Consider the following 14,346-nt stretch of genomic DNA (forward strand, 5'->3'; position numbering starts at 1 on the left):
TTTTTAAAACTTCTATTAGCCAAATTGAGATTTTCCATATTTTTTCTTGCTTGAATTTGTTGCATATTTATTAATATGAAAACAACCTAAGAATAAACTTTTAAGGTATCTGAATTTCTTAATCTAAAAATACGGGTACTTTTGACTTCTCTAATATCCCACCTATATGCAAGAAAAAACCATGTAGTGTAAAAAACAATTGTCACTAATTTAATTTTCATGAAATGAGCTTAATTTTTCTTATAATCATAAATGCTTTCAAAATATTAACTTGTTATTTCCAAGATACTTAATTATTCAATCAACATAACTAAGTCTATCTTCCCACACTAATGTTGTCTCCAAGTGTACTATACTTACTATATACACAAGTACTTATAAATTGAATTAGTGTTTCATTTATTTCGGTCCTGCCTGTGATTAATAAAAAATTTATTGTCAATTTTGTGGGACAAATCTGGGGTTCAAATTGCAGCCAAAACTCAATAGACACAGTGAGGAATGTCTGGTAAAAATTTCAGACCAAAACACCCAAGGAGTAATATGTCCCTGACCGAGAGTGAACAAAACTGGTTTTCTGAAAACAAAACGTTCTGGGTTTTCTTTCCCGTATCTTCTTTTTGTGATTCGTTTATGGACGTGCCTCCTTACCTAGGTGCAAACAACATATGAAAGTACTTGTGTGAATTTTTTCAGCGCAATACGAACGTAGAATAAAAATTGCAGAAAGTGGGGCAAAATTTCACAAGTTGTCGTAGAGGATAGCCTTGGTTTGAGCGAAAATTTCTGAAAAATTCTCTCGAAATAGTTTTTTTCCTGAAATTCCACTTAAGAATCTCCACTGAATTCGGGACAAAATGCGACAAATTTCCGGTCAAACAGATGAGTATTGACCCACGAAAAAAGTCAAATAGTTTCACACACGAACGAACATTCCTTTCAGCCCTGACAGTGATCAATAAAAAATTTAATCCTAATCTTGTGGGACGAATCTAGGGCACAAATCTCATCCAAAACTCAATAGACACAGTGACGACCGTCTGGTAAATATTTCTTACCAAAATACCCAAGTAGTAAGGGGTAGTAAGTCCCAGACCGAGAGTGAACAAAACTGGTTTTCCGAAAACAACACGTCTTGACTTTTCTTCCCCGTGTGATATTTTTGTGATTCGTTTATCGAGGTTCCTCCTTACCTGGGTGCAAACAACATATGAAAGTACTTGTGTAAATTTTTTCAGCGCAATACGGACCCAGAATAAAAATTGTAGAAAATTGGGCGAAATTTCACAAGTTTTGGTAGAGGATAGCCTTGGTTTGAGCGAAAAATTCTGAAAAATTCTACCGAAATCGTTTTTTCCTGAAATTGCACGTAAGAATCTCCACTGAATTTGGGACAAAACGCAACAAACTTCAGGTCAAATGGATGAGTATTGACCCACGAAATAATCAAACAGTTTCACACACGAACGAACCTTCCTCTCAACTCTAGTAATGATGAATAAAAAATTTATTGTCAGTTTTGTGGGATGAATCTGGGGCTTAAATCTCAGCCAAAACTCAATAGACACAGTGATAACGTCTGGTAAAAATGTCAAACCAAAACACCCAAGGAGTAAGGCGTTGTAAGTCCCAGGCCGAGAGTGAACAAAACTGGTTTTCCGAAAACAAAACGTCCTGGCTTTACTTTCCCGTATCTTCTTTATGTGATTTGTTTATGGACGTGCCTCCTTAGCTGGGTGCAAACAACATATGAAAGTACTTGTGTGAATTTTTTCAGCACAATTTTACGTAGAATAAAAATTGCAGAAAGTTGGACGAAATTTCACAAGTTTTGGTAGAGGATAGCCTTCGTTTGACCGAAAATTTTTGAAAAATTCTCCCGAAATAGTTTTTTCTTCAAATTCCACGTAAGAATATCCACTGAATTTGAAACAAAGCACGACAAATTTCAGGTCAAACGAATGAGTATTGACCCACGAAAAAAATCAAACAGTTTCACACATGAACGAAACTTCCTTTCAGCCCTGGTAGTGATCAATAAAAAATTTATTGTCAATCTTGTGGGACGAATATGGGGCTCAAAACTCAGTCAAAACTCAATAGACACAGTGAGGAACTTCTGGTAAAAATTTCACACCAAATCACCCAAAGAGTAAGGCTTAATATGTCCCTGACCGAGAGTGAACAAAACTGGTTTTCTGAAAACAAAACGTCCTAAGATTTCTTCCCCGTATCTTCTTTTTGTGATTCGTTTATGGACGTGCCTCCTTACCTAGGTGCAAACAACATATGAAAGTACTTGTGTGAATTTTTTCAGCGCAATACGGACGTAGAATAAAAATTGCAGAAAGTGAGGCAAAATTTCACAAGTTGTCGTAGAGGATATAGCCTTGGTTTGAGCGAAAATTTCTGAAAAATTCTCCCGAAATAGTTTTTTCCTGAAATTCCACTTAAGAATCTCCACTGAATTCAGGACAAAATGCGACAAATTTCCGGTCAAACAGATGAGTATTGACCCACGAAAAAAGTCAAATAGTTTCACACACGAACGAACATTCCTTTCAGCCCTGACAGTGATCAATAAAAAATTTAATCCTAATCTTGTGGGACGAATCTAGGGCACAAATCTCATCCAAAACTCAATAGACACAGTGACGACCGTCTGGTAAATATTTCTTACCAAAATACCCAAGTAGTAAGGGGTAGTAAGTCCCAGACCGAGAGTGAACAAAACTGGTTTTCCGAAAACAACACGTCTTGACTTTTCTTTCCCGTATGATATTTTTGTGATTCGTTTATCGAGGTTCCTCCTTACCTGGGTGCAAACAACATATGAAAGTACTTGTGTAAATTTTTTCAGCGCAATACGGACCCAGAATAAAAATTGCAGAAAATTGGGCAAAATTTCACAAGTTTTGGTAGAGGATAGCCATGGTTTGAGCGAAACATTCTCCCCAAATAGTTTTTTTTTTCTGGAAATTCACGTCAGAATATCCACTGAATTCAAGAAAAAACGCGACAAATTTTAGGTTAAACGGATGAGTATTGACCCACGAAGAAAATCAAACAATTTCACACACGCACGAACCTTCCTTTTAACCCTGGCAGTGATCAATAAAAAATTTATTGTCAATCTTGTGGGACGAATCTGGGACTAAAATCTCAGCCAAAACTCAATAGACATAGTGACGAACGTCTGGGAAAAATTTTAGACCAAAACACCCAAGGAGTAAGGTGTAGTAAGTCCTAGACCGAGAGTGAACAATACTGGTTTTCCGAAAACAAAACGTCTTGACATTTCTTCCCCGTATCTTCTTTTTGTGATTCGTTTATGGACGTGCCTCCTTACCTGGTTGCAAACAACATATGAAAGTACTTGTGTGAATTTTTTCAGCACAATTCGGACGCAGAATAAAAATTTCACAAAGTAGGTCCAAATTTTATAAGTTTTGGTAGAGGATAGCCTTGGTTTGAAAGAAAATTTCTGAAAATTCTCCCAAAATAGTTTTTTCCTGAAATTCCACGTCAGAATCTCCATTGAATTCGGGACAAAAAGTAACAAATTTTAGGTCAAACGGATGAGTATTGACCGACAAAAAAAATCAAACAGTTTCACACACGAACGAACCTTCCTTTCAGCGCTGGCAGTGATCAATAAAAAATTTATTGTCAATCTTGTGGGACAAATCTCGAGCTCAAATCTTAGCCAAAACTCAATACACACAGTGACGAACGTCTGGTAAAAATTTCAAACTAAAAAACCCATGGACAAAGACGTAGTAAGTCCTAGACCTAGAGTGAACAATACTGATTTTCCGAAAACAAAATGTACTGACTTTTCTTCCCCGTATCTTCTTTTTGTGATTCGTTTATGGACGTGCCTCCTTACCTGGTTACAAACAACATATGAAAGTACTTGTGTGAATTATTTCAGCGCAATACGGACACAGAATAAAAATTGCAAAAAGTAGGGTGAAATTTCACAAGTTTTGGTAGATGAGAGTCTTGGTTTGAGCGAAAATTTCTGAAAAATTCTCCGGAAAAAGTTTTTTCCTGAAATTCCCCGTAAGAATTTCCATTGAATTCGGGACAAAAATTGACAAATTTCAGGTCAAACGGATGAGTATTGACCGACGAAAAAAATCAAACAGTTTCACACACCAAAGAACCTTCCTTTCAGCGCTGGCAGTGATCAATAAAATTTTTTTTGTCAATCTTGTGGGACGAATCTCGAGCTCAAATCTTAGCCAAAACTCAATACACACAGTGACGAACGTCTGGTAAAAATTTCAAAACTAAAAAACCCATGGACTAAGGCGTAGTAAGTCCCAGACCCAGAGTGAACAATACTGGTTTTCCGAAAACAAAATGTCCTGACTTTTCTTCCCCGTATCTTCTTTTTGTGATTCGTTTATGGACGTGCCTCCTTACCTGGTTACAAACAACATATGAAAGTACTTGTGTGAATTATTTCAGCGCAATACGGACAGAATAAAAATTGCAAAAAGTAGGGTAAAATTTCACAAGTTTTGGTAAATGATAGTCTTGGTTTGAGCGAAAATTTCTGAAAAATTCTCCGGAAAAAGTTTTTTCCTGAAATTCCCCGTAAGAATTTCCACTGAATTCGGGACAAAACGGGAGAAATTTCAGGTCAAACGGATGTTTATTGACCCACGAAAAAATCAAACAGTTTCACACACGAACCAGGGCTGAAAGGAAGCTTCATTCGTGTGTGAAACTGTTTGAATTTTTTCGCGGGTCAATACTCATCCGTTTGACCTGAAATGTGTCGCGTTTTTTCGCGAATTGAGTGTAGATTCTTACTTGGAATTTCAGGAAAAAACTATTTCGGGAGAATTTTTCAGAAATTAACACTCAATCCAAGGCTCTACTTGTGAAATTCTACCAAAACTTGTGAAATTTCGTCTTACTTTCTGCAATTTTTATTCTGCGTCTGTATTGCGCTGAAAAAATTCACACAAGTACTTTCATATGTTGTTTGCACCCAGGTAATGAGGCACGTCCATAAACGAATCACAAAAAGAAGATACGGGGAAGAAAAACCACGACGTTTTGTTTTTGGAAAACCAATTTTGTTCACTCTCGGTCTAGGACTTACTACGCCTTACTCCTTGGGTGTTTTGGTTTGAAATTTTTATCAGACGTTCGTTACTGTGTCTATTGAGTTTTGACTGAGTTTTGATCCCCATATTCGTCCCACAAGATTGGCAATAAAGTTTTTATTGATCACTACCAGGGCTGAAAGGAAGTTTCGTTCGTGTGTGAAACTGTTTGATTTTTTTCGTGGGTCAATACTCATTCGTTTGACTTGAAAAAGAAGATACGAGGAAGAAAAGCCAGAACGTTTTATTTTCGAAAAACCAGTTTTGTTCAATATCGGTCTGAGACTTACTACGCCTTATCCCAAGTGGTAATTTGTGTCATTTAATTATTGTTAGAGTTTAAATCCTAATGATGATATATTAGATAAATCAGTCAAAATGAGGGGTTTAGTCTGATCCATAACTAGTTCGGATGGGGTCTGAAAATCTTCTAATAATTGGTTACAAAATTTGTCACAACCCACCTTTAATCCACTTAAACCAAGTTGAATCCATTGGTAGGTTGGGTTGATCCTTAAACTCACTTAAAAAAAATCACTTAGTTGTAAATATAATGTTAAAAATGCATTATAAAGCGCAGTATCTTTTGAACACCTCATTACAAAACATACTTCTTAAATATAACAAACCATTATAATATTTTACAGTTTTTTTTCTGCAATCATTTAATATTTCTTAAAATTGACAAAAAAATTATTTCAAAACATGACATGTTTAAATTGAAGTAGTTATTGTCATGAACCACTTCAGTTATATTATATTGAAAAATCGTTCAATACTACAGTTGTATCAAATTTCACTATAATTGTATCTTAGTTATATTAAATTTCACTAAAATTGTATTGTACTATACCGGTTGATACTGGATGAGTCAGTCTTGAACCTGGTAACCGACCGAGTCAAAGAACATCAAGTTACTTAATAAATAAGAATAACAACAATTACAATAACACTTAATGAGTCACATTCATATTTCGAAATATGCAGGAAATATATCTGACAAATCAACTAAATACTGATTAACTGAAAGATGTTACAAGTACTATCTAGATATTCAAATATACTTCTCTATTAATCAAGGATCATGATGTCAATAACTTTGACCCGTCTTGGCAAGTGTCCATAACTAACACTATAAATAAAACCCTATGCGGAGGTGTAAGGTACGTTTTTCACATTCTACTAGAATATACTTAAATCATAGCACTGACTTGAGCGTCGGAGTGCAATCGTAGGTACCCCTCTGACCGACCGAGCACCAATAACAAAAGGAGGAGACTTGAAGGAAAGAGTAATGAGGCTAATGGCACGTCAACAATTGTATAACCAGTTCCAGATATTATCTATGTCCGTATATGTACACGTACTTTCCCTACCCGACTTGTCCAATTTTAAAATAGAAAAAATTCTAATTTCAAAAAATACCAAATAGAATTACCCTATTCATTTGAAAAAAAAAACTAATTTTCACTTATCTAAAAATATTGATGTGATGTACTTTATTTTATTTTGAAGTCATGTTATTTATACAAACTATCCACCCACTTTGTCAATGATTAATCTTTGTTGATAAATTTGCTTAACCTTTTCTAGTGAGGTGTCTCATCCTAATCATGGTTTTTTGTTCATCCACAAGGTTTGAACCTAAGACCTTATTTAAAGGGACCATGTTGAATGCCACTAAAAATGACCAGCAAGGTTCTCTAATGGGCATTAATCATCAATGAAGTGAGAGGATTATTCCTACCAATAATATAACTAAGAAAACTTTGATTTTTTCAAGGATTAATGATGTACATTGAAGGTGGTTATGGTGAAGAAAGTTATGTGGTTTAGAAGGCTGAGTAAACATGAAGATAGTACATTCCTATTGCTAAATGGAAAAACATGTTATCTTTACAATTTTGACTAAGAAACTCTAGCAATTATCTGTTTCCTTGCTACAATTAGTATCTACTTCTACCCTACCTATTCATCTATCTAACTAAGCTTATATGATAGAGAAATCTTCATCCAAACCATCTATTTCTCCTCTAAGTCTATGTTGTTGGATGATCAAAACAGAAATAGTCATTGAGAAGTCTGATCCAGAAAGAACATCTCCTATTGGTCCAAGTTCTGGGCACTGTTGCCAATCATTCATGCCCCTTGTCAAAACTGAGTTCATTCCACCTTCCCTTCCAACAATCACCAATGAGTATTGCCCTTCAAAGGATCTCAGAGTGGAGAATGTCTCAGCAGCATTTGCAAGGTGCTTCTCCATGTATGCAATACTACCCCCAATCACATGCCTTTCGTAGAACTGAGTGAAGCATTCATCATCCAATTTCCTCTCTTTCTCCTGCTCTGGAGGGATGATCCTGTATAATGCTGAGGACTCCACACTGTTATCATCTTCCAGGAATCTTATTACTTCCAGCTTAACTTGTGGATGCTGCGCTACACGGCTAGCATAGGCAAGGGCTTCTCTATCATCTTTTCCACCAATGAATATCACTGCCACGTTTACTGTTTCTTCACCTCCTCTTATACCTTCAACTGATCCAAGACCTCTATCTACTAGAATCCCAACAGAACAAGGAGCACTTCTCAGTACCTGTTCAACAAAAATATCTGTTTAACTGCTGCTGAAAAAGTTAAGAGTAAATCACAATGAACACCCTTCTGAGATTTTATCAAATTATACTTACAATCTTGTTTTTTCACTATTACAATGGTCTTCTTTATCATGGGATGTAAGTGCAATGTTTTTAAACTTTAAGGGCCAGAGACACCTATGATGTAAAAATGAGTGATCATATACTGACTGTTCTCAAGGGAAGTTGGAGTTTTGTAGAAATTTCAAAAACTCTGAGTGATCATATACTTACATCAACATTCTCAGAGTTGATGTACTCTAAGAATGTTAATTTTAATGTGCCTTTTCTTATTCTAGTATTTATTGGTTTTTATTTCACGTCATGTCTTTTAACTGAATCTAAAATGAGTGTATCAGACTATTTGCGTTGATCTAAGTAAGGAAAATAAATTAGAAAAAATATTGTCTTCCTTTTTTTTCTTTATTTTATAATAGAATTTGATGCATGCTTGTTGAAAAACTTGGAACTATGCCAGAGTTAAGACGATCTTCCATTTCTTTTGTTTTAACAGTATGAAAGGTGTGTTGAGGTTCTGAGTACCTTTCGGTTGACATATCTGAACCCTGCATTACCACCATCCAACCTTCTATCCTCACGCTGGTTCCTGTGGAATGGCAATATGATGAGGGCAATCATCAAGTCCTCAGCTAAAACGCAAATGTCTTGTGGCATGTTAGTGATTGTTGAGAGTGTCATGGTTCTTTTGAGTGTGATGCCATCATCATTGTCCTTCACATAGGCTTGGAATAAGGTGGTAACTTGGTCTCTCAGCTCCATCACTGCCCTGTCTTTCACTGTGTCTCTGTGCACTGCTTCTTCCCTATCCACTGTCTCTGATAGTTCAGCAGTGAGTTCAATCATGTCACTGACATACACCACAATGCCGGTGCCACCCGTCCCTTTTGTGATCTCCATCAAGTTGATGGAAGCAGGAGCATTTTGAGGTCTTTGAACACACACCAGGATCCTTAGCTCACTTGAGGGGTCAAGCATTTGAAGTGCCAAACGATGAGTAGGTGCTCTTTTCTTTGCTCGTCTAATGATGCTTGCTACAATTCTTGATGCAGGTAAAGCTGTTAAAAATGTTCCCATTACCAACACAATGCCTGTGGAAGTAGTCACACCACCACAACCTATCTGGTAAATAGCACAAGAACAATATGAGCCTAGCAGCTTCAAGTAACCCAATGCCAAACATGATTTCAGTTACTTTCTGTATTATTACACTAAAATGGTCTCATTGTTAGAAGCATCCTGCTACATCAACTAAGTTAAACTGAATTTTCACTAATTTTTAAGCACAAGAATAAAGTTACCCAAGAATGTGTGTCAAAGTGAGAAAAACAGATCTAATAGTAATGACCAAAATGAAGTGTCTGATTTTGCAAAATTGAAGCAGAAAGACTCACCACTTTCATAGCTAAGTAGATCTGCAAATGGCCCTTAGTGACAAGGAGCATTGCTATTGCAACCGATTCAGGCCAGTGAAAGCCAGACATGAACCCATAGATGACTATTCCAACAACTTTTCCAGCTGTTGCCACAAGCAAAACCACAATTAGTCTCACCCATGTTGCAGCATGGTGTGCAAGAAACAGCCTGAAATTAGACACATAGCCCATCCACAAGAAAAAGATGGGAAAGAAAATAGTGGTCAACATGTAGTTGATTCTTGTGATAACCCATTTGGAAACTCTACCCTCCCTGGGAACACAAAGCCCTACCAGAAAAGCACTTAAAATTGGATTATAATAATATACAGTGGTGGAGGCACACATCAAGACCATGAAGGCAATGGAGAGTACCAAGTGTGGACCTTTCATGGGTCTACCTTCAGGGTTCTCATTGCTCACCCACTTCATAAGCATTGGTGACACCATGGCTGTGAACCCTACCTGCACCAGCACTACAAACACCACATGAACAGTCCTCCTAATCTCAAACCTTGCATGCAAATTTTGACAGTATGCTGGCATTGGCACAACTATGTAGCCAATGGAAAGCATCAAACAGCACAAGAAATCTGTGTGCACAGCAGCCCCAATGATAAGCTTCCCAATATCTGATTTTCCTATTTTGAGCTGGGTTATCAAACGGGTCAAGACAGGGGAATCCGTGCTAGAAATCATTGTGGAGAAGGCTAAGGTGAACTCTAGCAGCTTGTTTTGATCTGGAAAGTATCTGAAGGTTGGAGTTATAAGACCTCCCATGATGAACGTGCTTACAACTCCTGCTACAGCAATTTTAGTATACCTGTTTGGTCTTGCAAACAGAACATAAGGATCCATCTCTATTCCCAGGGTGAACATGTAACATGTCATTCCAAAATCAATGATAAATCCAAACGTTAGGTTGAATTTCTCAAACAGCCTGCGTACATACCCTATGTTGCCCACAACTAGTCCTACCTGCACAACATCATTAAAACACAACATCATTTCATTTTTCACTTTTTCTTTCTCTAAATAACATAAGGGCATGTTTGGTTTTTTTTTTTCTTCGGATCTCATATTCCAAATAATCAAACCAAAAACATGCATGTAGCTGTGGGGGAAAGAAGCTCACAATTATGTCTGAAGTAATGCGTGGTTGTTTATAAGGCTTTAGTAGAAAATGGAAACCATTGCAGGCAATCACCATCCCAATATATATAACAAAGTTCTTAGCTACTTCCAATATCAGGTTACCCAACTTGTCTCCACACACAGATGGCTCCATAGACTTCATTGGCAACCCAAAAGCCATTTTTGACAACCCAAAAGGTTCTTCTTTAGATATTTTCTCTAGATTAATGTTGTCTTCCTTTTTCTTTCTTCTTCTTCTTTGCCTTGATGACCAAGGACACCATTTTTTCTTCTTAGTTTTGTTTTGTTAATGAATAATTAACACCAGTGGCTGTGATTCGTAGCTTTCTTTCAGGAGACAATAGAGGAGCATATAACAAGGCTATATGGCTTGTGAATTATGAACCGAAAAACATGGATAAATCACAAATCTTCCCTTCATCCCCATCACTTATTATTAGTCATAAGCATTGTTTAACAAATGCTTCTCTACACATCTTCAAATCTTAAAAACAACTATTCTCACTCTTTCTCAACACCCAATTGCAATTTTCTCTCTTTTATTTAATCTTTTTGTATAACCAAATTAATTTGGATATTTTGTTTTTTTTTTCTTCCATTTGAGCCACGTAGGGTCCATTTTGTTTAGGATCATTAGTTTAAATAATCTCTTAAACTAATTACACAGAAAGATATAGATTAGATGTGGTTATACATTTTTCGAGTATAATTAATATTACAAATAATTGTGACTCCTTAGGGTAAGAAACATATGAAAAATTATAAAAAAAATTATCATTTATATATATTTTGAAAAATTAAGTAGAAAATCATTTTAAACCCCAAATTCTATTTTTCCACTTAATGATTTTATGCATAAAAAATAATTTTTTTATCAACATGAAAAAAATAAATAAATATAAACCACAGGATGATCCTCCAACCATTTTACAAATACTTCTTTCAAAATAGATACTCTAAAACCACAAACCAACAAACAGGGTAAACTAATGGAGAGACACCACCAATCATAAAAAGAAAAGGTAGAAGCAAATTTAGATATAATGTAAAATCAAACTTTTAATTGAACCAAGAAAATATTTCAGAATAAATGATCACTCCTTTAAAAATGTGTTTGTTTATATGTCTCTAAATCTCACTAATGACGGCAACTCAAACGACATTTACATTGGGACATTACCTAATCGAAAATCCTAGAAAATAATTACATAGAAAAATAAATTGAATATGATATGGGTTTTAAAAGGATTACAGACAAGGTAATACAAAGTCTTATTAAGAACACAATTAAGTGCTGCAGAAACCAAAAGTATCTTATATTCTTCAATTACTTTGAAGGTGAAACTCTAATCTGCATAATTTTTATCACGCAGAATACTACAAAAAAAGTATACAGATAACACTTAAATTGAAGTGCTCCATGGATACAGAATTATTCAATCACTCTGAGTAGGCATTTTGAAGCGACACAGAGGGCAAGAGTGGCCTATTTGCAACCACTCACTGATGCAGCTTTTGTGAAACATGTGCAAGCAAGGCATAGAAACACCAACATGAAAATCATCGAAACAAATGGCACACCTTTGCAAACCCTTTTGTTCAGATATCTCCAAACGTTCCACCAATGTCTTGGCTGCAGGCACAAATCCATAATCTTCCTCCTCCTCCTCTTCTTCAGCAAGAACACCTTGGTATTCTTCTTCTTCATCATAATTCTCGCTATCACTGTCACTTATTCCATCTTCTTTTGGAATAGTAACGATCACATTCACATGCATATAAAGATTATAAGGTTTAGGATCTAAGGTTTCAGTGTCACTCAGCATGTCACGTGCACACTGTAACACTTTTGCTACCACGTCACTGTGAGCATTCCAAGGCACATCCATCTGGGAAAGCCATGACAGGATGGTTGTTTCTTGCATCATTTCATCCTTTGGAATGCTTGAAAACCTGTGGACCTCAACGTTGCAAAATGTGTCGAATTTACTTGCATTCAACACGTGCATGTTTGAGTACTCAAACTCTACGTTGAAGTGTATATTATTGGAAGAATCTGAGGGAGAATCAGAGAAAGATTCTACGTGTTGTTGATGATCATTGGAAGAATCTGAGGCAGAATCAGAGGAAGATCCTTGAGGGTATGCACAACAGTGGAGTTCATCCATTGGAAGAGAAAGATGAGAAAGAAGAAAGAGAATTGTGGAAGAAGGAGGAGGAATATTAGAAAATACTAGGGTTTTGGCATTTTAAAGAGTTAGAGGAAAAGTAGGAATCAAGTAAAAATATCTTGTTTTAAATTTGAAATCTTCTATACTATAACTTTTATCTTCCAATTTTTGTTTTTATTTTTTCACCATTTTTAATTTTAAAATAATTTATCAATTTACTGAATATATTGAAATTGTTAATAAAAATGTTATTTTCTGTTATAACAATGCAAAAAGAAAATCCTATATACATACAAAAAAAAAACAGTTGTAAAAATTTATGAATATATATAACATGAAAAAATAAGAAATTTCACATTTTTTCATAATATTTAAATTTTTATTTTTGGTTCATGATATTTACCGATTTTATATTTGGTTTATGAAATTTAGTTATTTATATTTCGTTTCAATAATTATATGTTGGTTATTTAAATGATTTTGAAATGTTTTCTTTAAATTTTTAATTTTGTATCATAATAACTTATATATGTTTTTTTTACATATAATAGGATGATATGTCGATACAATATAATGACACAAAATAAAATAAATTTTCGTTCTAAATATGAAGAAAAAAGTATTAAATAGTAAACATAAAATTTGTAAATATTTTATTACCAAAATTATAACTAAATATTTTATATTATATATAGATATTACAAAAGATACCCACAAAATGAACAGATTTTAATTCAGAGTTTGTTAGAATGAAGTTTTGTATGTTCTATGGATATATAAGATAATGTAATCCCGATGAAAGTGTATATTTAATAGGATTGAAATATGATTTTTTCCTAAGATAATTAATGATGGTGTGTATATAAAACCAAATCTGTGTAATTATTTTTGTGTTGTTAATTGTGATTTTTTCAGTTTCATAGATTTAATGTTTATTTTTTCTTTACTTTTAAGATAAAAATCATTTTCAAAATATATATTTTATCTGTTTTTTATATAAAAAAAATCTTCATCTAATCAATAATAAAAAAAAAGTTTTAAGTAAAGATATTTTTTTAAACCTATTTTTGTTTGTTTAATAATATTGTATCCACACTGGTAAAACCAACAAATAATTGACCTAAATTCTTCTTTAAATAAGATTTAAGTTTAAATTTTTGAATAAAAAAGTGTGCTTAATTTTAAGATGTTAATTTTCCAATAGTAATTAACCAATTAACAAAAATTAATATATTATTTTATATACGTAATATCATTATAAAAAAAAGAATATTAATAAAATTTATATAAAATGAATATTTATTGAATATTAATAAAATGAATGAAAAGCAGAGAACATAATTTTTAAATATAAAAAGAGAATGATAATTAGTGACTTTGCTTTGTTAGCATGAGATATAAAAATGGATCAATAAAATGTAATTGTATATAAAAAAAATGGTTTAATCATATCAAATTTAGTAAAAAAAAAAAAAGAATGACTAATTTAATGGGATATATAAAGTATTTGCTTGTTAGTTGAAGTTGTGATTTGATAATGGTTGTTTCTTCCTATACTTCCATAAGTTTTTTTATTTTAAAAATATCCTTTTTAACATTTTGGATTATATAATCGATAAGTCTTTTTTTAATCCATAATTAGCTTTTGGATTATGTAATCCGGAAGCCTTTTCTGATTAGCTTCTGAATTACATAATCCGAAAGTATTTTCTATACATAAGATTAGCTTCCGGATTATGTAATCCAGAAGCCTTTACTATACATAAGATTAGCTTTCGGATATAATCCGGAAGCCTTTTTTTCATATGTGTGATTAGCTTTCGGATTA

The 14,346-nt window shown here is 34.1% G+C and overlaps 1 protein-coding gene across 1 annotated transcript; it reads right to left on the bottom strand.

The window, feature by feature from the left end:
• Nucleotides 1–7,102: 7,102 nt before the first annotated feature.
• Nucleotides 7,103–10,507, bottom strand: LOC137836206 (cation/H(+) antiporter 28). Its single transcript, XM_068645054.2, has 4 exons — nt 10,328–10,507; nt 9,172–10,170; nt 8,303–8,899; nt 7,103–7,719 (listed from the first exon to the last, which is right to left on the bottom strand). The coding sequence occupies exons 1-4, from the start codon at nt 10,505–10,507 to the stop codon at nt 7,114–7,116; spliced, it is 2,382 nt and encodes a 793-aa protein (XP_068501155.1). The 3' UTR covers nt 7,103–7,113.
• Between the last annotated feature and the right edge of the window lie 3,839 nt (nt 10,508–14,346).

Source organism: Phaseolus vulgaris, chromosome 5 (assembly GCF_051622355.1).
Source record: "Phaseolus vulgaris cultivar YP4 chromosome 5, ASM5162235v1, whole genome shotgun sequence".
Taxonomy (NCBI): domain Eukaryota; kingdom Viridiplantae; phylum Streptophyta; class Magnoliopsida; order Fabales; family Fabaceae; genus Phaseolus; species Phaseolus vulgaris.